Here is a 27,392-nt window from a genome sequence, read left to right on the forward strand (position 1 = left end):
TCCCAGTTATACAGAATGACAGAAGTACGTGATTTTACTTCAATTTGCTTCCTGCTTTTGGTAAAGAATAATGCAAGCACAACTAAATAAATAGATTTATTTTTTCCCCCCCCAAATACCTCATCATGGGCTGAACATGAGTGAAATGGGAACTCCCTTCTTGCTCCTCCATGAGTAATCAGGATGGTACCTGTGCTGTGGAAATGAGTGCCACACAAGTATGTAAGGCTGGCTGTGTCTTTGTGGGGTGGTGGTGTGCTGTAATGCTCTTCCGGTCCCTGCTGTGCTTTTATTAGAGGGCAAGAAAAATACCAGTTCTCCTTTGACCTTGGTGTGAATCCAAAAGGTGAAAATCCAGCCGTGTTCCTGACTGCCCAAGATCCTCTGGCCTAGTTGTGTGGGAGAAGTGAGTGCAGGGAGGTTGCAGGGTAAGTGTGCATGTGCTGCACCTGCACTGGTGAAAAGGCTCACAAGGACAGAGAGCTGGTGAAGCTGCTCTGGCTCCCCAAGTTGGCTGATATGAAATTCGGGATGTATCAAAGCAGTATTGGAGGTGCAGTGGTGATCAGAAATAAAAACAAGTCACCATCTGACCAGCACGCAATCTTTCTGAAGTACCAGATTCCTGGAAGAGCCTCTGGGTTTGCTGATGAAGTCGGTGTTTTTGAGGCCAGGTTCACCCATCAGCAGGCTCCCTCTGCTGTTCGTGACGCCGTGGTGCTTTGGCAGAACACACAAGCCCTGACCCAGCACCAGCGTGGGAAGGCCTCCCATGGCCCACGCGTGGCTCCAGCTGTCCTGCGCTGAACATGAAGCTGACACGGCAGACCTGCTGCACCCAGCAGGTTCCAGCCAATCTCTGCTCCTCAGAAATTGCAAAATGCTGAGAGGAGTGGCTGGGACAGGAACGAGTCCAGCAGCAGGCCTTTACACCAGTCTCACTACTGGCTCCAAACAACCTGCTGCCTAAAAGCTCCCATCAGCTAAAGACTAAGAGAACTTTCCAAGATTGTCAGCTACCTTCCCTCGTGCTGCTGTTGCCACTGACAGACCTTTGAGGCTGGTCACCAGCCCCAGAGGTCCCTCGAGGAACAGGTTGGTGCTGATGAAGGTGACAGTGACAGGTGCTCTCCCACAGCCCCTCATCCTCAGTTGTGTGCTGCTGGGACGGAGCGTGTCTGGCAGTGTGGCAGAATTGTTACATGCATGCAATTGTATAGGAAGACAAACTTCATAGATTCTTCAGTGATCGTATTGTGGGGCTGTGTCTCCATCTGTAAAACAAACATTAGTCTGTTCCACCCAAGTCCGGATTCCTGGATATGGCCTACTGCCACTTGAGCAAAAAGTAAGATTGATGTGGGTGGTTGTGTGAATACACTGGTTCCACTGGTTGATTTTGGCTTGCTTGGGTTTCACTTGTTTGTTACCAACTTCTTACTGCACCAACTGCTGAATTCCTCAGTGCAGGGGATATAGTTGTCAAATACATTTGAAGTGTTTTCCAAGTGACTGATGTTGAATTCCCATCTGCACTCCTCGATGCCATGGCATGCTGTTGAAATTCTCCTGCTGGTGTTTTAGCATAGGGAATTGTTCCAAACTTCTACCTAGCAGGTCACTGGTGTGAACGGATGTGCATTCAACATTTGCTTGGCCTTCTGTAAAGTTTCTTCCCCAATTAGCACTGCCATTTTTCAATTTGAATTGTTGTTTAATCAGTCCATCCCATCTTTCTACTCTTTCTGTTACTTGAGTTTGACAGGATAAGTGGAAACTCCACTTAACGCTGTACTTAAGATCATTCCTTATTAATTTATATATAAATTAATTTATAAAAATGTGACATGTTCTCTGACTGCCTCTTGTGGCTCTGGATACATTGCAGACCAGCAGTTGAATTCTGCTGTTGCCAGTCTGCGTGCACGGAGTAGGATGGGTGTTACCCAAAACACTTATTGCTCCAACTCCAGACATAATGAATTCCTGTTCTTCAGTGATACGTGTCATGGGTCCACTATGCTCTATTTACCATGTACCTCAAAAGACTTTTCCCATCCATAAGGTTTGCTTGTGGCTGATGTGTGGCAGGACAGTCTTTCATTATGAAATCCACAGGTGGTCACCAGTAGGGCGACTCGTTGCTTAGTTACGACCAACTTCATCTTGCTGCATGCTGATACAAACCATGTGCACCACTGCACCCCATTCACCCAACCTTTGACTCTCAACAGCAACTTGGAGGGAAGACACTGAGCTACTGAGGGAAAATAACAAACCCACAATAGAATATAGCAAGTTTGAAGGACTCATAAGGATTCTAACTCCCACTGCCTCAAGGGAACACCTGTGGGCAGCTGGAGCCATTTCACCTGGCTGAAGCCTGAGTAGTAGCATTGAGTCCAGGAATATTGTTAGACACCACAGCACTAAATATTACTGGTCCTGATGGACTCGGGCTTCGTGCTGAGCATGCATTGTGGGGTGAAAAGGCATCAGACAAATGTATCCTGGGGTGTTGCAGCTGCTCACTCAACTCTAGCTGTGTTTGTGGTGAACACGCATCATCACATTGTGTCCTGCAGAGGTAAGAGGTCATCCTCTGCATCACTTGTTTGCCATTGTGCAAGTTGAAAGTAGAAGTGTTTTCAGCTGTCACAACATAGGGCAGAAAGGGACCTAGCTCAGCAGTTTGCACAGAGACAACCTTAGCAAACTCCTCCTCAAAGCTGCTTCCTTCTCACTTTCCTAAATTGTCTTTTTATTGCACTTTTTCTTTCCCACTTCTTCCTCTTCAGCTTTCACAAAGTGCAGTGATTGCAGTTGGGATGTGCATTGTCCATGTCCCCCTGTGGCAGCGACTGGGAAGTCCCAGCTCAACGGCTGGGACCTTCAACCTGATCTAAAGGTCCTTTCCAACCCAAATTATTGATTCCATATTTTTATGTGCCAGTACTACTCCTGCAGACACTGTATCAAAATCTGACTTTGTTTTTGGTGCTGTATAAAAATTGGGTTTGGTGATATTTTCCTTGAGTGTGTTAATTCTACCAAGGGCCTCTCCTGAATTTTGGAATGTTCCAGGATTCTATCAGGTGAAATGAATGAGCCAGTAGTGATGGTGCCTGAATTATGTAAATAAATGCTGCTTTCTGTATGAGTAAGAGTGGGTATTATGGTAACTGGAGTAGTTCTCTTTTGCCTTTACCACAAGTACTCATGAGACAAATACAGCACAAAACTCTCCTGCAGTAACTATATAAACCTAAATATAGCATCACAGCCTACATAGCATGATAGAAAATACCAGTACGAGGCTAAGATTTCCCTCTTTAAATACAGAATCTGGCATGTGAGCAGAGATTTCAGCTGTGGCCAACATTTCCAGGGAGGCAGTGCTGTGCCAGCAGATTTGATGACAGCAATGTTCAGCCTCTGTTTTTTTCCCAGGCAAAATTACTGCACTGAATAGTGGCTGTGAAGTTCTCTGTTGAGATAAACAGGTGCTTTCTTTATGCCAGTAATCCTGGGCAATAATCATGTCTAGACCTGACAGCTGATACCCCAAGCATCTCTCCCTCTGCTTGTAACATTCTTCCATGGCTGTGAGAAGGCAGATGCCAGACATTTCATATCTGTTTTTATGCTCTGGTGTAAGTAACCACTGGACAAAGTTAGAATCCATGTTTTTAATTAACAGCAGGACAGAAGGGTGGCACAATGTCTATGGAGTATCTTCTAAAGCCTGCTGCCAAACAATAGCGCGTATTTTTAAACGTGAGCAAGGCTCGGGTAAAACACAGATCACACATATAGAACAGAAGGCCTGCTGCAGATCAGTCTGAGTTGGAGAGCAATCAGTCATAGGAACACTCCCAGAGCTAAGAGACCTTGCACCACTGTGTGCTGCTGACAGCCAGTCACAGACTGGGCACACACAGCACTGCCATCCAGATACAACTGTGCTTGGATTCTCACTGGTCTGTAGACCATGAGGCCAGAGACAGGAGAATTACTTTCAAAGCTACTCTTACACTTTTTCTGCTGCCTTTTCACGCTAACTTGTCTGCTTGTTAAAGAAGAGAGGTTTATTTTGGCAGCTGGAACAGGTCCAAGCACCAGTCATACCTTGAGCAAGCAGGTAGTGACTACACTTAGAATGTGCTTTGAAATTGATGAGGTACAGGACTGTCAGCTTTAGAAGACACCCATTGGATATCATTGTGATATTAAACAGCTGAATCTGACTAAAGCAGCATCTAAAAACCTGTGTATTAGCACTGCCAATTCTTTCAAGTCACACAATTTCTCCAAGTATTCTTTTTTCTAAAACAGGTGACTCCCATCATTCTACAGTGTTCTTCATAAACATGGCTTATCATTAATAACAAATAACAAAGGAGGCACCTTGGAAAGGTTCATGAGCCCAAGTGATGTTACCATGTGGTTACCACTAAAATCATTAAGCAGAATGGGAATTTGCATCTAGGTACTACAAGAACTCCCTTTCTTGGGGTGTTACAGGGAGCTGTCAAGGTTTCATAAATAGAAACAACAAAAGACATTGAATTGTTCCTTTAAGCAGCTGTTGAATATTTTCCCCTACATGGTGGAAGACTACTGAAGATACATACTGAAGACTACTGATGAAGATACAGCAGAGAAGGACTTCATAGAAGCTTTAGAAGCTTTTTAGAAGACTTGAAAAGGTGAGAAGTACTAAATCAGCCTGCAGTATAGTCCAGAAAAGTCATGCATGTACTTTTAAAGTAGTTGTACAGAATCACCCAAGGACTCGAACTCTGTAACAGGGACTCTGAAGTGATGGGAAGTAGCACATCTTACTGTTGCTCACAGTTTCCATTTCAGGAAAAAAAAAAAAAAAGCCAAGCCCATTATTCTTCCTCTTGTCAAAGGACAGAACATGCTGCCTTTAATTACAAACAGCAGTTTCTCCACTATCTGTTCAGTTCCAAGTTTTCCATGTACTCAACTACATCAGTTTCCAAGGCAATATGGGAAAGTACAGATTGCTTTTAGATGAGTTCACTCACCTCAACGTTTCTTCCTTGTGCAAAGCAGGCAGGCGTTCTCTTGCTGGACACTACAGAGGATCCACTACAACCAAAGTTCACTAGCAAGAATCTTCACATAATGGGGCAGTAGACAGAGCACAGGGTTAGCAATAGGAAGTCAGTTTAGACACGTGACACACTTCGATCCTTTGGAAAGGTTTAATTGAAATTCGGTAACAAAGGGAAGAAGTTTGATAGGCAGTTTATTTTTTCTTTCCCCAAAAGTGCAGCAGTGAACAGGGTCCTGTGGAAGGGCACTTTCTAAACAAATGTTCAAAACAGCAGAAATTAAGGATGCTCACAACACGCTACAGCAAAGTATGCTCACATACAGAGAAGAGCACTACAAATAAAAATCACTTTAAGTGAATCACAGTAAAACTGAAAGTAGTTGAAATAATGTATAATCAGTCAATCTTGACTTGTTGAAACAGGTATTGTACCTACTTTGAGTACGTGATTGCATGTCTGTCTGCATTACAGCTCTATTCTCCACACAGAAGACCAGCATGCTGGGCCTGCACTGGGTGAACGTGCACTGGCTGTGCACACTTTGGCCAGAGTGATGACACAGAACATGGTTTGTTTCAGAATAATGTAACAGTTAACTGTATTTCTCTCTGCATAGCATCTGCTTTACCAGCTCAGATCAAAGTTCACAGCTTTTGATAATAATGATTTGTAAGAAAAATAAATCACATTTTACCTAGACACAACTCTGCACCAATAAGGCCCCTTCATTTGAAACAAACGCCTCCGGTACCAGGGTATGGATACAGCTATGATCACACTGCATACAAAGTGGAGCATCCATGGAAGACAATTTAGCCACAAAAACCATTTGATTGGGAATCAGATCTGGCTGCAAGTTATAAGTTCCTTCATAATAATTTTAAGAATTAATACTGTTCATTCAGGGCTCTTCGAAGTCTCAGAATTATTCATGGAAACAGATGCAGGACAAGTCACAACAAACTCCCCTAAGGTAACAGAAGCCAGGCAGCTGTTTCTTCCTGTTTCTTCCTTCAACTAAGTGCTTCTGCTGAACAGCTCTTGAATCTTTATCCAAAGCGAGAAGTTATTTTCCTGACCAGCCCTTCTCTCTATCTTGGTGGAGCAAGGACTGACTCATTTCATTCTGAATTTCAAATGAATAACATCTATTACCTATGACAGATTCCAGGTATTGTGTGATTCCCTGACACTGAGTGCAGAAGGAAAGTTATTGAGTCTACTTAGATGGGTAACTGTTTACAGTGCATGCAGAGAGCACAAGTGCTGACCTGGGTACAATTGTCTCATCAGGTGTTTAATATCTATACCAACTCTGTCATCTTCCATGCTATTTATTAGGCAAAAAGTGTTCAAAAAGAAAGATTTGCTTACTACGGCTTTAGATCACTTTGAGTGTTACACATCTGTACCCAAAATTTTTCTATTTTTAAGTCTACTGAGAAGCATAACATGAATTACTTGCACTTAACAGTAGGAAGTTGACATATGATCTCCTAGATTTGATAGGGCTATGGAGGATTTAGTGTACAGCAAACTGTTTTATACTAGCCTCCAGATAGCTACCAAAGCAAAGATAAAAACCAATCCTAAGCAAGACACTAAGTAAATGAACCTTAGGTTTAGCTCAGTGTGCAAGAAAACACTGGAGAGCACAAAGAACTTTGGTTTTGTTTCTAAAAGTCAAAGCAGAGTTTAAATGATATTGATAGACAATCCTCAGGCTTAAAAAACAAAGAGAAAAACATAAAGCTACAACTGTAATGGAGGAAATAAAGTCCTGAGTATCTGAAAGCATGTAAGTAGTTTAAGAGTAGCCAAAAACCTCAGTACTGATACAGATACTACAGCTGAGAAGTTACCTTTCAAGCATTTTGTCTCCAAATATTTGGTCACTCAAGAGATTTAAAATGTTGAGTTAGATTTGAAATAAAAGCCCTATAAAACCTAAGCTGCACACCATCACAGAAGTTTGCAGCTAAGCTAAATAAAAGGCAACTTCTGTGCTTCAGAATCAAAAGGAAATATCAGCTGAATTTTAGCATTACTTTTATCTGTGTGCAGATCTGTGTATTGGAATGTGCACCTCTGCAGTTAGGATACAGTTGTACTTCATTGCCTAGTTAGTTTGTTAGGTTTTTTCTCCTCCCCCTTGGTAGAAGGCTTCAGGCAGCAGAAATCAAAAACATCCTCTTTAGAGAGGGGATCTAAAATAGCTGGTGAAAACCAGAGAGTTGTGTCATGGTTTGTCTGAAAAGGGAAAGATTATCTTGCCTGATAATGCAGTGGATTTACACATATGCAACATGACTTTGTCTTGCAGAACACAAACAATTCGGTGTTTCTAGAAGAGTGTTTTGCCAATAATATATAGAAAACCTACATTCTTACTCAATTTCGGGTGTTTTCAAGATTTAGGAAGATATTCAAGTTTGGGTGCAAGTGACAGCTGCATTTCAGACGAGCCCTAATCAGAAAGCTGAAGAGACAGTATCACCTTTCCAAAGGGAAACTAAATGATAACATACCAGCCAGATGTCTGACATGCAGTCCTTTGGTGTGAAGGCCACTTACTGCAGATTCTGTATAGTTATGTCTCAACCAAAAAGAAACTATGAAGTACTTAAACTGCCTAAAATTGCCCTCTAATTTCTAGTGAACAGTGATTTACTTACTTTAGTTAGTTTTCTCTCAAAACAGTTTACTTCAAGAATCTAATTGATATGTTAGAAAATTCCAGGTAGTTGGAGGTTAGAGATAGATCAACTCTATTGCTGTGCCCTGTTTGTGTTGGTTTTTAGTAATACTTCTTTCCATGTATTGAAACAGATTTAACAGTTAGCTCAGAACACAGGCACGCTTATTTGAGTACTTGTTAGTCCCAACACTGTTTTGATTAACACAGTAGGAAGCCTATACTAAATCTTAAGAGTTTTTTCAGTAGTACATATCAACCCAATCCAGCATTTTAAACTAGGAGGCTGAAATTACATTCTTGCTTGCAAGCTACCAAAGCAGATCTACAAAATTCATTGGTCTCATTTAAAGTGGTCTCATTGAAAGAAGATACTCTGCATACTTAATTCAGTTCTGCAAATGACTCTTGCTAGTCAGATCCTACAGTTTTGACTAATGCCTTCCCTACGCTGTTTTGGGCTAGTTTGCTATTGTCATTAAGAGCTTTGAGCTCAACACAGGAAATCTATCCATAAACTCAGCCTTCAGGGAAGTGTGTGACACTGAATATAGGTGAGCATTACTGTGCAATAGCACCTGCCTATCTAACCCAATTCAACTAATGCATTTACTGATTTCTTCAGAACAAAAACTGTTCAGATTCATAGGCCATAGATTCACCTCTGTGCCTGGAGTATGAAAAGGTACTTGAAAGACAAAGGTGGTAATCAATATCTGAGTAAGAGAGATTTAGCTGTGTCTAATGATTTAGTTACAGGTCAGCTGTAAAATATACATATTGCACAAGGCAACCAGCTAAAGACAAGGGTTTTTCTTCCAAACATGGTTTGAACAGCCCAGTAAGTCTTCCAGCTGTTATCAACGAGAGTTTCAGAGACAGACCTGCTGCAGTCACTGGAGAAATTGGTCAGTGGGAGCTGATTGCAAGAGGCTCTTAAATGCTCGATAAGGACCGCGTAGAAAACCTCCGAGCCCGAACACCGTGATTGCTGAACATCAGCCGTGGGTCAAATCTGTACCTGCAAAAAGAAACAGTGTGTGTGAGCTACAGTTAGTCCATGGTAACAAGTATTTCTAGGAACAGCTGATCTCTAGAATAGCTCTGGTACAATGCTACGTGAATAGCATACAGCAGTGACACTCCACCTACCAGATGAATTATAACAACGTACAGCTAAGGAGTTATACTCTCCAGAGAAATAAATACGAGCTATAACACACCAACAGCACACTGGTATGTGTAACATTAAACATTCATGAGATGCCTTTTAATAGAAGGTTTTGCTGCCTCTAATTACAGACCTATGCAGCCCATCTATAGGAACATTTTAAACAGTGCCTAAAGTTTCAGTTCAAAAGACTGCTGACTGAATTTTGAAGAAGCCCAATTTATTTCCAGCAGCTTTCTAGCTCAGGACATAAGCTGTTCATGCTAAGTGTTCTTTGTTAACAGCCAGGAACAATCCAGGAATAATCACAGCAAATATCCGGGAAATCCCTGCCTACAGAAATATGCAGAGCTCTTTGTTGCTTGCAGGCAAACCTGAAGTCACTTGCCTGACTACTCAAAATAGCTACAAGATTTAGCTATGCTAAGTCAATGGCGGCTGACAAGATTTAAGTAGTAGTATTAATGCCATCAAGTTACATTTGGTAGGTTCAATTAAAATAGAGATTAAGCATTCAAGATAGATAAGCATCAAACTATTTCTAGTAAACAGAAGTATACGTGCCAGGGATATTCTGTCTCATCATACCCTCTATGAAAGCTCAGTCTTTTAAAAATACATGGTTATACTTAAAAGTACTACGAATTAACACAGTGTTTACCCAGGATCAAAGACTCCAGGTGTACGGCAAGTTGCTCCTGCACAGGACTGCAGCATCATTAATCGGTAATTCATCTTCTCTAGAATTTCTTGATCGATTGTTTTGGCAATGTTATTGATCTGGTGTGGATCTGCAGTCAGGTTATACACTTCCACAAACACCTGTTTAACATAAAGTTCCCGTACTGTATTGAAGTCCTAAATGTTAATTAACATTTACCACCATTATATATTATTAATCAAATGCCGTTCCCAAATAATCTCAAATGTGATTTTCAGTTACACTGTGGCACACTCGTACAGAAGCAATATGCAGCCAGGTGAATAAACAGTCAGAGGTCAGAATGTATGTTAAGCTAAACTTTTGCTGTAGTGCTGTTGGAAGAGTTTTGCTCTCATCTAAAATGTTCAGCTGCCTCAGTATAGGTAGATCCTTCATATACGTATGTGGGCCCCACCTTCAGCCTACGACAGTCTACGAGGAAAAAGTCACAGGGAAGCTGGTTGTCTTTTCATTAATGGATCTTAAAATACTAGTTGATGACCATCACATCACCATTTTATATACATATGCTTATGTACTGCCAGTTGTCAGAACTCATGCACATCTTAACTACACATACAAAGCATTCTCAGTAGAAACGTTTAGACCTAATGAAAGAAAAGCTTTTGTGTGTGTACATACTTCAAGAACTAGATTTGTCTAGGCAACTTCAAGGCAGATTTGGTTTCTGGTACATTAAATCTCTGAACCATTCTGTGGGACAAACAGTAGCTGAACATATCTTAAGAGTACAGCTGATGTTTTGTCTGTGCTCCAGTACGTTGTGATTGTAGATGATGTTGATTAACACTGGCTCAGTTGTGTCTAACTGCGATAAAGATTCATCAGGACAGACCTTGGTAACAAGCTTTCTGGGAAGGTTTACTGGAAGGTTTCAAAAGCTACATCACTGCATCTTTCCAGTACTGCTGTCTTAATTCAGCTGACCCAGGTAAGCTGAGTAACCCAGAAATTCAACAGCCAATGGAGTGCAGGACCTGTTACCTTGATTTCCTATCGTCTTTTCTGCTGTCTCCTCACAAAAACTATCTTGTGGTATTTACTGTCCCAGTTTAAGTCATTTATTGCAGGTTAATAGAACTTTGTGTGTGGCAGCATGGTAACTGGGGACAGCTGATGCTTATACATTCACTACACACATGCTGACATTGCAGTTTATAGAATTTGTGACCAGAACACTTGCCTCAACCTCAGTATGCTCTCTGGAGCAAACTGCATGCAAGTGAACTCAAAGATCAGACCTAAAAACCACGTTTTGCGCATGGAAGTGGTGCTCCACTAATGAGATTTGAATAGTTTCTGGACAGGGGACTGTATATCACATTCTCCCAAACAGCATTAGAGACCTTCCTCAGAGTTGCAACTTACACTTGTTTGGCCAGAACTGACAAACAAGTGGACAATAGAGGAGAAATGATTAGCCTCAGTTTTCAGCTCTTCCTGACGAACAGAGTTGAACTTAAGAACAGCAGAGGTGCAATGTAACAGAAGTATCTATCAGCAGTACAGAGGAATCAGCCACATGGAATTAAGATTGAGAAATGAACTCAGCCCCAGCACAGCTCTCCAGAGGCTGTTAGGTGATGCCAGAAGGCAGTAACGATAGTTTAAACTATACCGCCTTCCCCACCCTCTTTTTCTCCCCAGAACCTCAGCACAAACTTTTGTTCAAACATTCTCATTGATTATTAAATACCTCACTGCAAGTAATGCTCGTCTGCTTTTCAGAATACGTTATGCAAACTATTTAGAGCAGACAAGACTGTAGATCATCACCTGCACAGCTGGGAACAGCACCTGCCTGTTGTGGACTCACCTCCCGGTCATCAAATTCGCAGTACTGCAGATCCCAGGAAGTTGACATTGTCCTTACACAAGCGTACGTGTTGTTATAGGAATCTTCACAGACACAATCTGGGAAGCAGTGCTGAGAAGTAAGCAGTTAAATATTTAAAATTAAGAAAGATGAACTAGCAATCCTTTCCCCAGAGTCTACACCAGCTCAAGCCAACTGCAGTTAATTAATGAACACCAGGATCTTAGTCTAACACACTTAAGACTCTGCTGGGGATGTTAAGAAAAAAATCATCTCTTCTAAATTCAAGACAGCATTATTAGTGAACTCACAATGATTAAATAAATTTTGTCTGGGATGCTAATGTATACACACTGAATGAACAGCACAAAACACATTAAATACAACACAAAGGGCATGCTTTACTTAGAGCAAACTTTGATTCAGCTAGCAACCAACAGCTAGAAAGTAAGAACAGTGTGAGGAGGCCACTGGAACCATAGGAGGAAGACTACATCCCTGCCAGCCATCTTCTGAAGTCAACACCTTTCTAGATGCTTGTATAGCCCATAGTCTCCAGAGATTCCCACTGGAAGGGTGACTGCTCCATATGGTCATATGGACACACCAGTTCTGCATGGCTGGATGCTTCCTTCTGATTCTTTAATACTGCACAGCACTTACAGGGCTAGTTCCTACTGGAAGCTTGCTTCTATCCACAGAATAGATAAGTCAGTTTCTGTGTTCTAATGTAACATTCTTGTCCTACTTACCGTGACGCCGGGTCCAAGGCCAGGACAGGTAGGATCACTGCCGTTGTACCCTTCTCCTTGGTACTCCACCAAAAAGTCTGATCTCCATGTCACATTTTTGTCTCCTCTCTAGGAGGAGAGGACATGACTTAGCATTCAATGTACTACGAAACAGAAGATTCCCGTGCCTTGCATAACACGGACAATGGCCACAGCTTTCAAGGCGAGTTGTGGTCCCTAGTTTATGTCAGTCTTAAACTAACATTCAGCCTTCGATTAGAATTCTTTGGGTAGCTGAAAGACAAGGATCCAACAAAAGATATCCTACCTCAAACCTTCAAGAAAAAGCTACTGAAGTAATAATACCTTCAGCTCATAAGTAACCAAGCAGTAACACAAACAGTAAGCCGTACGGATACTACAGTGTTACAGACAGGAGCCCTGTAACGAGGCCGTTTGTCTTTGATTTGTATCAGATGACCACAACAGATGGAAAAAGATAGCCCTGGCGTAAGAAAAGATAAACAGCTTTAAGAAGCAACTACATTTTAAGCTGCTCTATTTGTAGATACATTTTAAAAGAGGGAGGAGAAGTAGTTTAAAGTTAATACACAGTGCTGCCACAGGTATACACAGTGAAATAACATCTTCCACATTTTTGGTTGTCAGTTTAAACTGACACCTTTCACCCTCATCCATCAGAAGAGCAGCTTAAAGTTTGGATAGAAGGTTTTAATAGCAAAGCACTGTTTTAAATCTGGATGATCTCCTACATTTCCAAGTAAGCTGCCTTCAATTTATAGACCAAATTTAATTAAAACTAAAAGGATAAACTACAAGCAGCTTTATTTAAGTAGGCTTCTGCTCACTTATTGGAAAGGTCAGCTTTACTTTATGAAACCACCTACAGTTTGTAGAGTTCACTGAGAAATGTTTGCTCTTCAGAGAAGCAAAATGCAGTAAGAACAATCTACTCTCCTTGTGCCTGTGCTGAGGAGTCCCAAGGAAAAGGGAGGGAAGGTTGCAAAATGGAAACATGCAACCTTCAGAACAGGAATTCTTACAGATTGCAGGATTAGTCAAAGTGTGACAACTTTCTATTACAAAATGACCAGAGGTCATTACAATGCACCTGCATTTAAACTGCATGCCTATGCTTTTCCCCAATAAACTGTCAATGTTCTGTGTGAAAATGCCAACAGGAGACGAATATGGATTGGAAGTCCACCCAGTCCGTTGAAGGAAATAGTATTCCCTTTGAAGAATCATCCCTATTACTGCTTACTATCCCTGGTTGTCTGCTTACCAACAGTGGCAATAGTGACATTCCATCCATCTGGGTCTTATTCAAGTCATATCCTGCAATATCCAGAATAGTGGGACCCAAATCAATATTTGCAACAAGCATCTGCAAGGTGAAGAGAACTGTTAGCTCAGAAGGCCAGAACCTAGCAAATATACTGATGAGATTTCTGTTTTAAGTACACCTAAACACTACTTAATTTCATCTTTATAGGCTAACAGAACCTGTAACCTTCACAATCAATGCTAGAATCTCCAGAAAATGATCTCCACATCTCCTATGACAGCAGCCTGAAATTGTTTAAATTTACTGCTTAAACAAGGGCGTGCAGACTTTTTTTTTTTTAATAAGAATGGAGTATTTGCATTTCCTACCACCTCATATTTCATTGATCAACTGTTACCTGAAGTGGTTAACAGTGAAACAACAGAAGTCAAGCTGTATTCTCTCCTCACTTACCTTGTTTGTCTGATTGGGTTTTATCCCTGGTCCTCGAACTAGCAATGGAACTTTGATATCAAACTCATACAGCTGCCGTTTGTCTATTGGCAAAGAAAACTGTCCTGTATTGGAGAAGAAAGAGAATTAGACAGCGTCTTCTTTAATGTTTAGAAAGGCTTGTTACTCAATTTCCAGCAATTAATTTTAAGCAGCCAGAAGAGGTTATTTGCTTCATTAAAAAAGCAGAAGATAGTTTGAAGTTGTCAGCTCCTGTAAGACATAATTCAAAGTTTATTAGCTTGGATAACACATTTTCACTTGTGCAACATGTTCCAGACAGGTCTTTGAGACAGATTTTCACTGGTCAGCTTTACAGAACAGAGATCCTTCCTCTGTCTCATTTCACACTGACAGACAATGCTGAAAATTAAAAAGACAAAAATCCCTCAAACACCCTACATTACAACTGCAGGATGTTTTGCAATTCAGATCTGTACTTCTCATACCTGCAGTTTTCCACAGTTGCTGTTCCCATTTTCTGCAATGGTCACAAAAGTGAGAAGCTGTGCCACTTCTGAAGCTTCTACAAGCATTCAGTAAGCAGTGAAAAGCTTACCAGTATGAAAGCCATTGTCTGATGTGTAAAAGATGTATGTGTTATCTAATTCTCCATGGTTTTCCAATTTCTTCACTAGCTTCTCTACCAGGTCATCTACTGACAGCAGAGTTTGCCACCTACCAGAAACAAAACAATTCATACAAGAAAGTAAATTAAAAAAAATACAAAAAAAAAAAAATCAGAATTTTGACTAGTAGTGCATTCACAATATGCTTTAAATCAACAGTGAATGCACTGGAAGTAGATATTTTGTTCACAGTCTCTGAAAACAAACTTCACAGATTATCACGCTGTACTTTTGGAGGCTGCAATTTAAGATAGAAGTGAACTGTTTGTCTTCAGTTCTTGTTGATTTTATTCTGAAGTGTCTGAGAAAGACGTCAAAGTGACAGTTACTTCTAATCTTATCTGGAGAGAGCCAGGAGTAACTTTGAAGCAACACAGCAGCAAACAGTCCTTCAGCAAGGTCATGTTATTATTTCTTCATATCTAATGTTTAATACTAAAATACAAGTCTGCCAGTAACTTAGTTTTCTATTTGGGATCCTTCCTGCCTGAAAAGCACATCACTTGTTTTGTATCACCCATGCAGTATCAGGATCTACTATTGCAATGTAACTAAAGGCCTTAAACTGCCAAAGGTTATTTCTTTCCCTTGCCTCGGGGTCTGCTATTGACACTGCTGCTGAGAATCCAATGATAAGACTTCCACAGGCTAACATTATATTGAATTTAACCTGGACTTATTCAATTATTATTTCTTCTTGTCTCCGTGCTTAATTTAAGATTTGGTTGCATATTTTTATCTTAGCATTTTGTAAAGCAAGAGTCTGGGGAAGAGGAAAACCCAAAAACCTTGGTCTTCCATCTCCAAAGCAACAGGCTAGTACCTGATAACTTGTCAAAAGTGAGTTTAACATTTAAAGTTAGTTAAGCTAGTGTTTAATTCAAAACTTCCAAAGAAATCTACAATGTAAGCCTAATCTACAAGGGAAACACCTTTCTTTGCATTAAGAAAAAGGGAACAAGTTACACCTTCACATTCATCCTACCCCTTATAGAAAGGAATCAAGCACTTGCCTTGGCCAGTTATTACAGATATTTGCACCTAAAGAGATGCAAATAAAGAGACAGAACAGACTGAAAGCCAATGTTAATGAGATTAGCTGGCCAATACATTGATAATATTTTATATTCTGCACTGAAAGAAAGGCAGCTAAGATACTAAGCATGACTCATCTTCCTATGATTTACAGGCAAAATACTTTGGAAGTCAATTACAAGTTTCTTTTCAGAAAGTAAACTGAAAGTCAGGTCTGCTGAGATGAACGCCAGACAACTAGCAGAGGTAACTCAAAATCTGCTGTCAGATGTATTATGACCTTTGAAAACTTTTTATCTTAAGAAACAAAAATTACCTCTTCCTGTAAGCATCATCTAGAAACTGTATTGAAGAGTTAGTCATTGGAGTCTTTGCTTGCCGAATTAACCAGTGCTTGTTCTGAAAAAGAAAAAGAGCAGTGCAGAACAGTAGTACAAGAAAAGTTTTGTGTCAACTATTATACCTCTATTAGACTGATCACAAATTTGTGATCATGATTGCTGTTAAGCAGCTAGAAAATGCTATCAAAATAACCCGAGTCCAATTTTCTGTTCTTAGCTCATGTAAGACCCAAGTGGCAAGAACAGACCACACTACAGCTCCATTATGCCTGCGCTGGATGCTTTCAAAGCAGCCCAGGAAAGAAGTTTGTGAAAATTGCTAGGGAAGGCCCTCCCAAACATAACATTTCAGTAGCTACCAAAAATCCAGCAAGCTCCATGATATAAGTCTAATGGGAGAAAAAGAAACAAAACTCAGGGATTGAGTACATTATAAGATTGGACATGGCTGTCTAAGTGTGGTTCTTTGGGAATTCATACTTGTGAGCATACTAACATAAGTAGAGAGGTGGGTAGAAATTCAAAGGCAATTAAGACTAACTGATTTACTGACAGGTGAGAAAAAAAGACCTGTCACTAACAGATTCTTGGTAGCCCATGAACTCCAAGGCTACAGACTGAGGTGGTTTCTGCTTCCCTTGGTTTTAGTTTGATTTTTATTTGTTTAATTCCAGAAAAAGTGTGATTGTTTTGCTAAAGGGCTAAACACTTTTTTGGACTCATCTCTGTGTTCCAGAAACAGCTCTTGCCCTTCTCCCCTCATTGCTCACTTCCCCCATGTAACAGAGATGATTTAACTCCTACAGAAATTTACACTCTCACATCCTGAAGCATTGGTCTGAACTGGCTCAGCCACTACACAATACAAGCAAAAGTCTGTTGTGAATAAACCAAAGGTTAATATTAGCGGGGGAGCAGAATAAAGTTATGTCAGTGTAGCTTTATAATTTTTCATTTAGGAAGTTGGAGCTGATCCACTTGCCACCTTGAGCTTGAGCCTATATTTAGCTGGTCACTCTTCTCTAGAGCCTCTAGTTACACAACTTTCCTTTTGTCACAAGTGAATGACTGGAAAGGGTTCGGACTTCAAGGACTCACAACAAAGTGACTCATACCCTCTGCAGTTACTCAATTCCTCATTTTCTGTTTTGCAGACTGAAGAAAGGATTTTTGGCATGAAAAACTAATTTCATAACCAGTTTGCTTTAATTCACTTTATTCAGATCTTGCTTTTGCAGCAGCTGTAAAGGAGTGCAGAAGTGAGGAAAGACAGAACACGTGCTATCCCCAGCTCAGCCAAAGTTCTTCAGAAGATGGAGCTGACACTGTCACCTGTGCACCTGCCCCCTTTTGCAGGAGGTGGGCTCAGGAAAGCTCTTCCCCAGGATAACTGTGCTGTGCAACTCAGACTGGTAAGTCACTTGGTAAAATTGAAAATTCCTCTTCTCTGGATATTTTTCTCTTCCTATGTTTCTCATAAGTCTGAGAAGTTTCACACAACGCCTAAAGACATTTGTTGATTTCAATCAACTCCATACTGATGCACCATCCTCACATTCACTTCTGTCAGCCCCTGCTAAATCTCTTTCACAGTGTTATTTACAGAGCAGTTCACCAAACCTGCTGCCTCCTGATGCCCCATTCTGAAAGAAAGCCTACAAGACCTTGAGACAGAACACGCTATCTTGCCAGCAGAATCTGGACAGAGCTGTGCTTTGACTTTGCAGGGAAAACAATCCATGCAAGAGAAATACCTGACACAAATCTTGGTCAACTTTTCTCAGAACAGCTTAGTTGGACACCTCATCTGGAATATCAGTAGCCCTGCCTGGGAGACCAGACAGCCACCTATCACTTGGTATAATCCACAGCTGAGGATCTTAAGCAAAAAGCACGTTATTAGACAATAGAAGTACTCAATTCTTACTCTTTATGCAGAGATTCTATCTATATATGGCTTCTTTCAGTAACTCTTGCCCACATCATACATAAGGAAGCTGTGAAATATTGACTTGGAATCAAGACTGTTTAACACACGACTGCACAATGCAAGTTTGCTTAGCAAACATTACAACACCAATGACTTAAGTGTCTATGTGTATGTTTACTACTTTCGTAGGAATTACACTTGCCCCAGAAAATAGTGGAGCTCAAGGAAGAGTCAGGCTTCAAGACAATAACACTACCAATTAGAAATGCACATTGCTAATTACTGTAGCTATTTTATGTCTAGGAAGGTGCTAGTCTGTTCTTATTTTGAAACCTAGTAAGATTGCTGCATTCACAGGAATTAGCTACCAACTATTATAGCACAAAACAAGACAGACTCATGGGCATACACAGAGCTTTTGCCTTTGCTCCGCATAAGGGAACTTCCATGACACATTTTTCAGCTGGCTGCTGACTTCACTGGTCAACTTATTCCTAGCTCAGAATTTTGAAAGTGTTCACTTTTCACAATGGAACCTAAGACAAAATTAACAACCTTATATGGCAAAAAGATTCCAATTTCCACTACACCAAAACATAATAACTCTTTTCTCCCCTTTCACTCAAAGTTATACATCATGCTGAAGCACAGTGTCATTTTGTAAGCCATAGTTCTCAGCTAAAAAGCAAGTTCCACCCAGGACTGCATGAGCCACAGCAAGCTCAAAAGTGGTTTCACTGGGCTCCACGTAGGAGTAAATCCTGAAGCGAATGGACCGAACACTGAACAGTGGTGAAGTTTGTATTTGAAAATAAAATAGCAGATCAACTGTCTAGAACTTCCACTTCCACTTACTGCTGAGTGAGTAGCAGATTAGTCTGAGCTAGACCATATATGGTTAAAACTTACTGGCAGCAGGGAAGATGCTGCCTGTCACAAACATCCCCAAGTGTGTAACACCAGGCTGATCAATTCTGGTTACAAGTTATCTCAACGAATGAAAGCCAAATTACTGAAGTCTTTAATGACTCTAGGCCCCGTGTTTCATGATTTCACAAAGTCTTCTAACTGACCTCAAAAACTTGTCAAGTAGGAACAGATTTGCCAGGAGGGCAAACCTTTTTTTTAAAATTTGCCTTTAATTTTAATAAGCAAGTCAGAATCACTGCTTACTGCTCTCACCAACTAGTAATCTCCACAAATTCTTGCTAAACAGCTTACCTTCCCATGAATGTTAAAATTGCTGTTTCTTGGTGCACTGACATTCTGAAAGCTGTTTTTATACTGTGGAGCAGCTGTCCAAGGCGAATGTGGCGCTGGGGTTGAGATCATCATAAAGAAAGGTTCAAAATTAGATTTATACTCCAAGAAGTCCAACGACATGTTAGCCTGTGAATAGTTTTGTTAAAGAAAAAAAGTCTTAATTCTAAAGGAAAACAGTACTCAAAAATCCAAACTACATACACATAACATTTAGAGCCTAGGCAAATAATAAGTTTCTGAGGTGGTTTACTACCATCCACAAGTGTTCAAAACTGCATCTCCTGATAAAAATAATCCCAAGTGTTAAAGAAGTTATTTATCCCACATCTTTGAACAGCATTCTACTTCAGACCTTTGCTTACACCGGAAAGTTCATCAAAAAGATGTAGAAGATAACTCCAGCTTTTCATCCCACTGTGCCTACTTCAAGCATCAACAGAATCCACCCAAATCCTTCCCTTATCAAGTAGAACTGAAACTTCAATACAGTCTGAGGGCCTCAGATGCCATCTCCTGCCTGACAGATCACATACTGTCAGATTCAGCTGCCCTCTGAAGTAGGCAAAGTTGAGAAAAAGTCTTTCATCTCCACAGCTTACAGGGTTTGCTCATTTCACAGCTAGCTCCTTAGTTTCTAAGGAGTGTCATATTTCTGCTGGTGAAGCCTGAAGCTTTAATGAAGCACAGTAACAGATTCCAATCACTCATGTCACTTTTTTGCACTTTCATTTTCACTTCTGTCTACACACAACTTCAGGGAAACACTGTGAAGAGTTTCATTTCACCTTCCCTTGTTCAGTCTTTGAAATTAAAGCTTCAAAGGTATTATTGCTGGATAGTTCTCTACTATTTGGATTTTCCAACATTTCCTTTCTGATTAATATATCCCTCTTTGTATTTCTTCTTCATTCTTTACAACTGGAGAAATGCTAGAAATTCCCCCTGCCAATATGACTTTGTCTTCCTCCCTCCTAATTCCCACATATAAGCAATAGAGGCTGGACCTTAGCTATATGATGACAGACTTAAGGAAGGATAAAAACAGTTAAGTACACAAACCAGTATGAGAGAGGTAAACTCAGAACAGATTTTATTAGAACCTTTCAGTGTAGCATACAAGGGCTGCAGCAGACTGATCCAGGCGCTCAAATTCTCAATACTAGACTCAGTTACTCATGTCCTCAGTCAGAACAAGGAGATTGTGCACTGGGTCAAGTAACACAGGAACTCTGCACAAGCTACTTATTGCTCTTCCTGGTGGTCTCTGTCACTGCACATTTGGCAACACTCACATGGTGTGCACTGCCCACCCACTGAATTAAACTGAAACACTAACCTGAAATGATAAATACGTATTTCATAGCTAGAAAGTGGAATTCTTGGTGGCAGAGAGTAGAATGCAACACACTGAAAATTCATCATAATTCACTGGTGTATCAACAGGCAACCCACCACAAATATAATCTTGGTCAAAATGCTTATGAGCTACTGAAGGATCAAAAAGACCACTACAATACCAGTAACAGGATAGCCTCTCTTCTGGTTTACCAATTCCAATCCAGCTTTAGCCACTGTAAATCTAAATTTAATCAGACAGCTGTTCCATGCCTTGAGAAACATCAATCAGTTCTGTTCCTGGTAAGCAGCTGTCTAGGTTAAAGAACTGGCAGTGAACCTCACTAGTCAGCAGAAGATCACAAACTCACTGCTGGAGGAGGCTTTTCAGAGGAACGTTTTCCTGAGCATGTGAGCTCCTAGCAGTGCCATGTAATACACTACAACAGTGCATTAACCTAAGACTCTAACTTTGGGAGGCAGGATGAGGAGGATGAAAATACAATAGAAAAATCCACAGAAAATCCAAGCTACTTGCTAAACAGGACCTCAAGAAAACTACAAGGAAAGCTGTAATTATTACTTATGTATTTTATGCATTTATTGCTTTTGTTATTTACTTCTTTAAGATTAAAGAGAATAAAGAAGTTAAAGTTCAGGGTCAACTACACATTTTGACAAAGCACATTTATTGCCCTCCCAATCTAAGGTGCGCAGATTAGGCTTTTATATATTCAATCAACCAGTTTGATTTAATTAAAGATTATAAGATACTGATATACACACACAACATCTACCAAACAAAGTCACTTTTTTTTTTTTCCACTTAACTTCCTATTGAAATCTCGATGCAGTTAACCTGCTACAGAAGTTGTCTATTGTAAAGAAATACAGCCTGCTATGATATAATTTAAGACACTGCCTGTATGCATCACATTCCTCACATACCACAGCAGTCACTATTAACCTCTCAGCGAGGCTACTGCTAGAAAACAGGTTGTTGGAACATATTTCCTTTCCATAGCTTCTACACACAAACTTCCTATTTTTCAAACATACCCAGAATCTTGTTTTGCTGGTTGATGCCTGCCTAGTGCTATGACAATGCAATCATTCAGTATTTTATGAACTACTGAAGCTTATTACCACCCCTCCCCAGCCCCGCAGCATCAGGCATTATTTGGTCATAAGCACTTTTTGTAACACAGAATGTAGCAGAATTTCCTACCAGTACGTCCGTCAGATAATCGACACTGTAGTTCTCACCATGCCTTCGTGCTTTGCCATTTACTGAAAGAGTATAGTTGTAGTACTTGGAATTTTTCTCCTGTGAGAATGAAAAGTTACACACATTTATGTAGAGCAACATACACAATGCATATACTTGAAATAATCAAAACTCCCAACACCGGTCAACTTGGTTTCAAGCATCTGTCCTAAGGACACTCCAAGAATCCTCAGAACTAGCCCCAACAACACCACATGCTGCAGCATTATCTTGCACTGCTTTGGCTTTACATTCCAAGGTTTTTTCCTAGGCAGTTCAGTAAAAGCAGCCCTTGTGAAAGCCAATGGACTGATATACAGTAGAGAGGAAGAAAGGGAAGATCTGCATTAAGTTGTTAGATGCTCCGTGCTCTCTATTTCATGACCAGCAAAATTCAGAATATGAGCTGGATTACAAAACTATCAAAATTAAGTATTTTAACAACAATCACATACCAAAGCATACCAAAAACTCCATCCTGGAGGGACATGACTTACTCCCCCTGCATCCTCTGCTCCATACTGAAAAAAAGACAGATTGTGACTCAATTTCAGTTATCGCAAACAAAGGCTAGAGATTATGCTTCATATTCACGTGCTTTGTTCAACACTAGCCAGAAACACCATTAAGTCAAATTAAATTTCAGAACAGAAAAAAAAAAAATATATATATTTGTATGTAAAAGCATATTTACAGGCTGTTAGAGAGACAAGGGTTAAAGTAACTAAAAAGACAGTCAATGAAAATCTGGAATTCAATGATAATATTTAAATCTTATTCCCTCTTCCACTCCACACATGAAATCATACAGACATCTGCAGAACATCCAGTACATCAACATGCAAGAACACACTACCAGAACACACGCAATAAGACAGACCTGGGTTTTGTGCTAACAGCTAAGAGACTAAAGAAAACTCAAGTAGACTGACAGCCTCCATCACTCTGTAAGAAGCGTCAGTGTGAACTTAAATCAGTGCTAGTAGCTGTCATCTTAGAGACAAATGATTAAGAACAATCAGGCCTTAAGACAGCAAAAAAAGGAAACTGGCTGCTGAATCAGTGCCAAATCCAAAACAGAGGGTGCCTCAGAGCACCACAATGCATCTTCTCAAGGCTGCCCTCTCACATCTACATGGCTCCCCAAACTGGAGGGACAGGAGATGGTGCTGACTCAAGGGATGCTCAGAGGAAGCCAGATAAACTTCCCTTCCCCAGCTGCCTCATTGACTGCAGCAGAGGCAGATTTGTGCCTGGCTAGAATACCCACTCATGTTCCATTATTCTGTTACACCATCAACATTTTCCACCAAAAGACAAGGAAAATAATGCTGTTAAGAACTTTAAGTCACTGCAAATACAACTCCTCTATGCTAGAAGTAAAACAAATCTTAGTGCTTTCAGGGAAAAGTTTTAAAGCTTACTATAAGCTACCATGAACCACAGCTTAGGAAAAAAAAAAAAAAAAAAAAACAACAACAAAAAGCACACAAAAAATGATTTAATAACAAAGTGCTGAGTAAGCTCTGCCAAGAGCTCTGGTACTAGCTACTCTCTCAATAAACTTGCTTCAGTGAACATTTAATACTTAAAACAGCAATTAAGTGCTAAAAAGAAAATAGTCACGTTCAAGGGAATAATATCAATTGCAAACAGTGAGAGAAGTTTATTCTTTTTCTTTAAGTAGCATTATTCTGACATCTTCCCCAGACTGGTGCAGGCCTGATGATATTCTTCATAGCTACCATGTGCCAGTCATGTACCATTTCTTACAGTCATGAAAAACCTGATGCCTATCAAGTGACACAGCCAAACACACTGAAAGATGCCTACGGATCCTATCATCCTTTCACAATTAACTTTAAAAAAAACCTTCAGCAACTAAGAATCTGATTTTAACTAAGCTGAAGATCTCAACTTTGCACGTCATTTACCCTGCTTCAGTGAATTCAGAGAATTGTTTATCCAAGTAATATCATTTGAAATACAGTCGGGATTCAATATCCACTACACACAAAGCCAGAAGCCATTTTAGAAAGGTGCATAAAGGCAAGCGCGTTGTGCCACAGTAAAAATATAAGCGCAAAATACCTCATTCAAGTACTTTCCAGCAAAGAATGTTTGATAACCACACACTGATTTGAGCAGTGCTGGGAAGGTGTTTGGTTCTTGTATCTTCTGCCACGACTTGCTGCTGCAGTTCCCTTCCAGAGTGTTATTGACAACGTGGTGATTATGAGGATATTTCCCTGTTAAAATGCTCGCACGACTGGGACAGCAAAGTGCACTGGGAACATACTAGAAAGAACAGGAACAAAAGAGACAGGATTGATCCTGAAAAACATTTTTCCTTAAAACTTCCAGTTTTAAAATATCAGATAACAGGTTGATTGAAGAGCTCATTGGCTTTAAAAATTATCAAAACATGCGCTCTGTGGGACACAAAGAAGGACACCTTAAGTATTTCCACAAGCGAAATGCTGTGGGTGAAACTGCCTTTCGATTTCTCCAATCCCATACTTGCACAGTACAGATAAGCAGCAGCAAGCACCCATTCAAACACTGTGCTCACCAGTTGATTCACGCTGTTATTTCAGTTGACAACATATTAGAACACAAAAAGAGCGAAGTGGGATTTCAACATACAGAAAGCAGCAAGTGGCTTCTTCTAACATTTCTCAGCTCACAGTAAGAAACAGAAGAAACAGACCAGGCAGCTTTACTGCGCAGTCTGAGGAAGTCAGCCCGAATGGTTTTAGGAAGTGAAAACTGCCCCTCAGCCTCTGACCTTGAGCTCGATTCTGAGACCTAAAACTAGGTAGGCGTTGAATCAGGACTAAAACAACACGCAAAGCGTGCACATTCACAGGCTCTGAAACCGAAAACACGAACTACACACACCTCGGAGCCTCAAGGCGTTAAGGCAAACACTTACCGCGTTTAAAAAGGTGACTCCCATCTGCGCAATGAGGGCATTGGTCTTCTTCATGGGGGTCTGCAAGAGAGGCACCGAGCAGTCAGCTGCACACGCGAGGACACCACGCGAAGCGGCAGAGCGGCGAGCAGCCTCACACAGCGCGGTCACACGCTGCCCCGCTCCGGGCCCCGCCACGACGAGCTCCGCCGGCGGCTCTGCGGACGCTGCCCACCGCAACGCGTCCCACTCGTGGGGCCGCACGGCATCGCAGGCCCTCAGCGCGGCTCCGCCCGGCTCTGCCCACGGCCCCGAGGCCTCCCGTCCCGAGCCCCGCGTCCCCCGGCAGCGCCGCGGCGCCCACCCCGCCCGCCGGCCGGCCGTACCATGCCGCCCAGGAAGATGTCCTGGTCGTCAGTGAGGATGAGCACCACGTTGGGCCTCTGCCGTGCCGCCCGCGCCGGGCTCAGCACCAGCAGCGCGGCCAACACCAGCCCGCGGGCCAGCGCCGCCAGCGCGGAGCGGGACATGGTGCGGCGACGGGGGCGCGCGGGCGGAGGGACAGACGGACGGACGGAATGCGTCGACGTCGCTCAGACCCCGGCGTCGCGGAGCGGCCGACAGCGCAGCCCCGGCAGCAGAGCGCGGGCCCGCCCCGCCCCCGGCATATGACCAGGGCGAGCGGGGGGAGCGGTGTCACGTGGGCGGGAGGTGCTGCTCAGCGCCCCGCCCTGCAGGGCGGACCGGGGGCGGTGCGGCGGCTCTGCGCCTCGCCCACAGCGGCGCCGGTTGGCGTGCGGGGCGTCCTGCGTGAGGTGGGGGGATCCGCCGGGGTCATCGATTCCGATTGCGGCTCCGCGCGGCATCACCTGAAACCGAACCCTGCGCCTGAGCGCATTGTTCACACCCACCTTGAACTCGGCGCCGCGCCCACTGCCCTGTTCAGCCCGTTCCACACCCGCCGCCCTCTGGTGCAGACCCTGTCCCCAACCCCCAGCTGCCCTTCTCCTGACACAACTCCATGCCGTTCCCTCGGGCCCTGCCTCTGTCACATAGAGCAGAGCTCAGCCCTGCGAGGAGCTGCAGCCATCAGCCCTCCCCTCTGCTCCACGCTGAGCGTACCGAGGAACCTCAGCCGCCCGTCGCACGGAACCTTCTCCATCTCCTCACCCTCCTTTGAACGCTCCCTAATAGTTTTATACCTTTGCACAGCTTAACACCTGCTGTAACAAACAGCGCAGCTTTTTATTCTGAATACCACTTTTGCCAACCGTTGCATTTCACCACCCAGCTCCTCACCCCCCCGCCCTGCCCGCGCCTTCCCCCGGCGGTAGGTGATGCCCGCAGGTGCGGCCCCGGCCGCGGGCTCTACCACGCCGCGAGGTGCGCGGGGAGGGCCTCGCGTCGCTCCTGCCCGCGGGGAACGCCCCGGAGCCCGGACTCCCCCCGCCACCTCCGGCCGGCCGTGGAACGAGCCGAGTCCGGAACTCGGCGCTGCCGAGCGGCCGCGGAAGATGGAGGCGGGAGAGCGAGGCGCGGGCGGCCGGGCGGGCAGCAGCGCGGACAGCCTAGCCGAAGAGGAAGACGAGGAGGACGAGGAGGTGCCAGGCAGCGGCCGCTCCAGCCGCACCTCGTCGCTCGTCAGCGGGCTGCTCACCGAGCTCTACAGCGCCGCCGAGGTGGCCGCCCCTCCCCGCGTCCTGCGGGAGCTGCGGCAGCAGCGGCCGAGCCGCGCCGAGTACCTGCGGCTGAAAGGTACGGGCCGCTCCCCTCCACTCGGTGCAGCGCTCGGCACGGGGCTCGCTGCATCCGGGCCTGAGGGACGGGGCGGGCTCACCTGCGGCAGGTGGAACGGGTGTCATCCGTTGTTGTTCTTTCCCTCCTTCCTCCGTGAAAGCTGGCCGTGTTTTCAGGCTCTTGTCATTCTCATCAGCTTTGCGGTTTTCAGCTTACTGTGCAGGTAAACTTGTCTCCAAGGAAAGCAAAATGAATTCAAAATAAAAACGAACCAAAATGAAGCTGTCAAGGGGCTCACGATGCCCGTGCAGCTGTGACAGTGAATGCTTCCTGAAGGGTGGGCTTGCAGCCGCAAGCCAGCCTGGTGAAGAGGACCATACGAAGATCTCTTGTCTCTTGATGTCAGGATATCCTTGTTTCTGTCAAGGACAGAAAGCGGGAGGTGAATAGACATGCCAGTTTCTCAGGCTGTGCAAACAGCCTTTTGCTTCCTTGTTTGGCTTCCTAATGAGATGATGGTATTCAACCCGATGTTACAGGATATGGGCTCGTGTTCTGTATGTCCCATGGGGAATGTATGTCCTGGAACTAGAACTTAGGACTTTTGCTGCAACGGTAATTAATGGTTTTTACAGGAACAACTAACTGGAGTGAACAAGAAAGGCTAAAATTCACCTCACTGCTTTTGTGGTGACTGTCCATGTCAGTAGGAATACAGTTTAATTTTATTCCCTGGTATGATGTGGCATGAAATCACTTTGCCCAATCCCAGAGATGGGAGGTACTGATTGAGCAGCAGGGACCGATCTGGATGCGCTGCCTGCTGCAGAATACAGGGTTTTTTTTGCCAGCATCTGCCCTTGCTGCCATACCTGGTTCTCTCCCATCCCACAACTGGTTAGCATTTCAGCCTACT

The 27,392-nt window shown here is 42.7% G+C and overlaps 2 protein-coding genes across 2 annotated transcripts in view; one reads left to right on the plus strand and one right to left on the minus strand.

The window, feature by feature from the left end:
* Positions 1 to 5,218: 5,218 nt before the first annotated feature.
* On the minus strand, positions 5,219 to 25,269 carry GNS (glucosamine (N-acetyl)-6-sulfatase). The gene is made up of 14 exons (XM_042816142.1): positions 25,126 to 25,269; positions 24,761 to 24,820; positions 23,917 to 24,123; positions 22,281 to 22,346; positions 21,787 to 21,885; positions 19,182 to 19,349; positions 16,006 to 16,088; positions 14,585 to 14,703; positions 13,987 to 14,090; positions 13,531 to 13,632; positions 12,246 to 12,353; positions 11,494 to 11,604; positions 9,615 to 9,775; positions 5,219 to 8,803 (listed from the first exon to the last, which is right to left on the minus strand). The coding sequence occupies exons 1-14, from the start codon at positions 25,267 to 25,269 to the stop codon at positions 8,719 to 8,721; spliced, it is 1,617 nt and encodes a 538-aa protein (XP_042672076.1). The 3' UTR covers positions 5,219 to 8,718.
* Positions 25,270 to 26,253: 984 nt separating this feature from the next.
* Positions 26,254 to 27,392, plus strand: part of TBC1D30 (TBC1 domain family member 30) — a 50,047-nt gene continuing 48,908 nt past the window's right edge. Inside the window, exon 1 of the mRNA XM_042816205.1 lies at positions 26,254 to 26,494. Within this exon, the coding sequence (XP_042672139.1) occupies positions 26,254 to 26,494 (241 nt within the window). The remainder of the gene's footprint in view (positions 26,495 to 27,392) is intronic.

This window comes from Centrocercus urophasianus, unplaced genomic scaffold (genome assembly GCF_019232065.1).
Source record: "Centrocercus urophasianus isolate 14NV4802_14NV808 unplaced genomic scaffold, USGS_Curo_1.0 seq_15, whole genome shotgun sequence".
Taxonomy (NCBI): domain Eukaryota; kingdom Metazoa; phylum Chordata; class Aves; order Galliformes; family Phasianidae; genus Centrocercus; species Centrocercus urophasianus.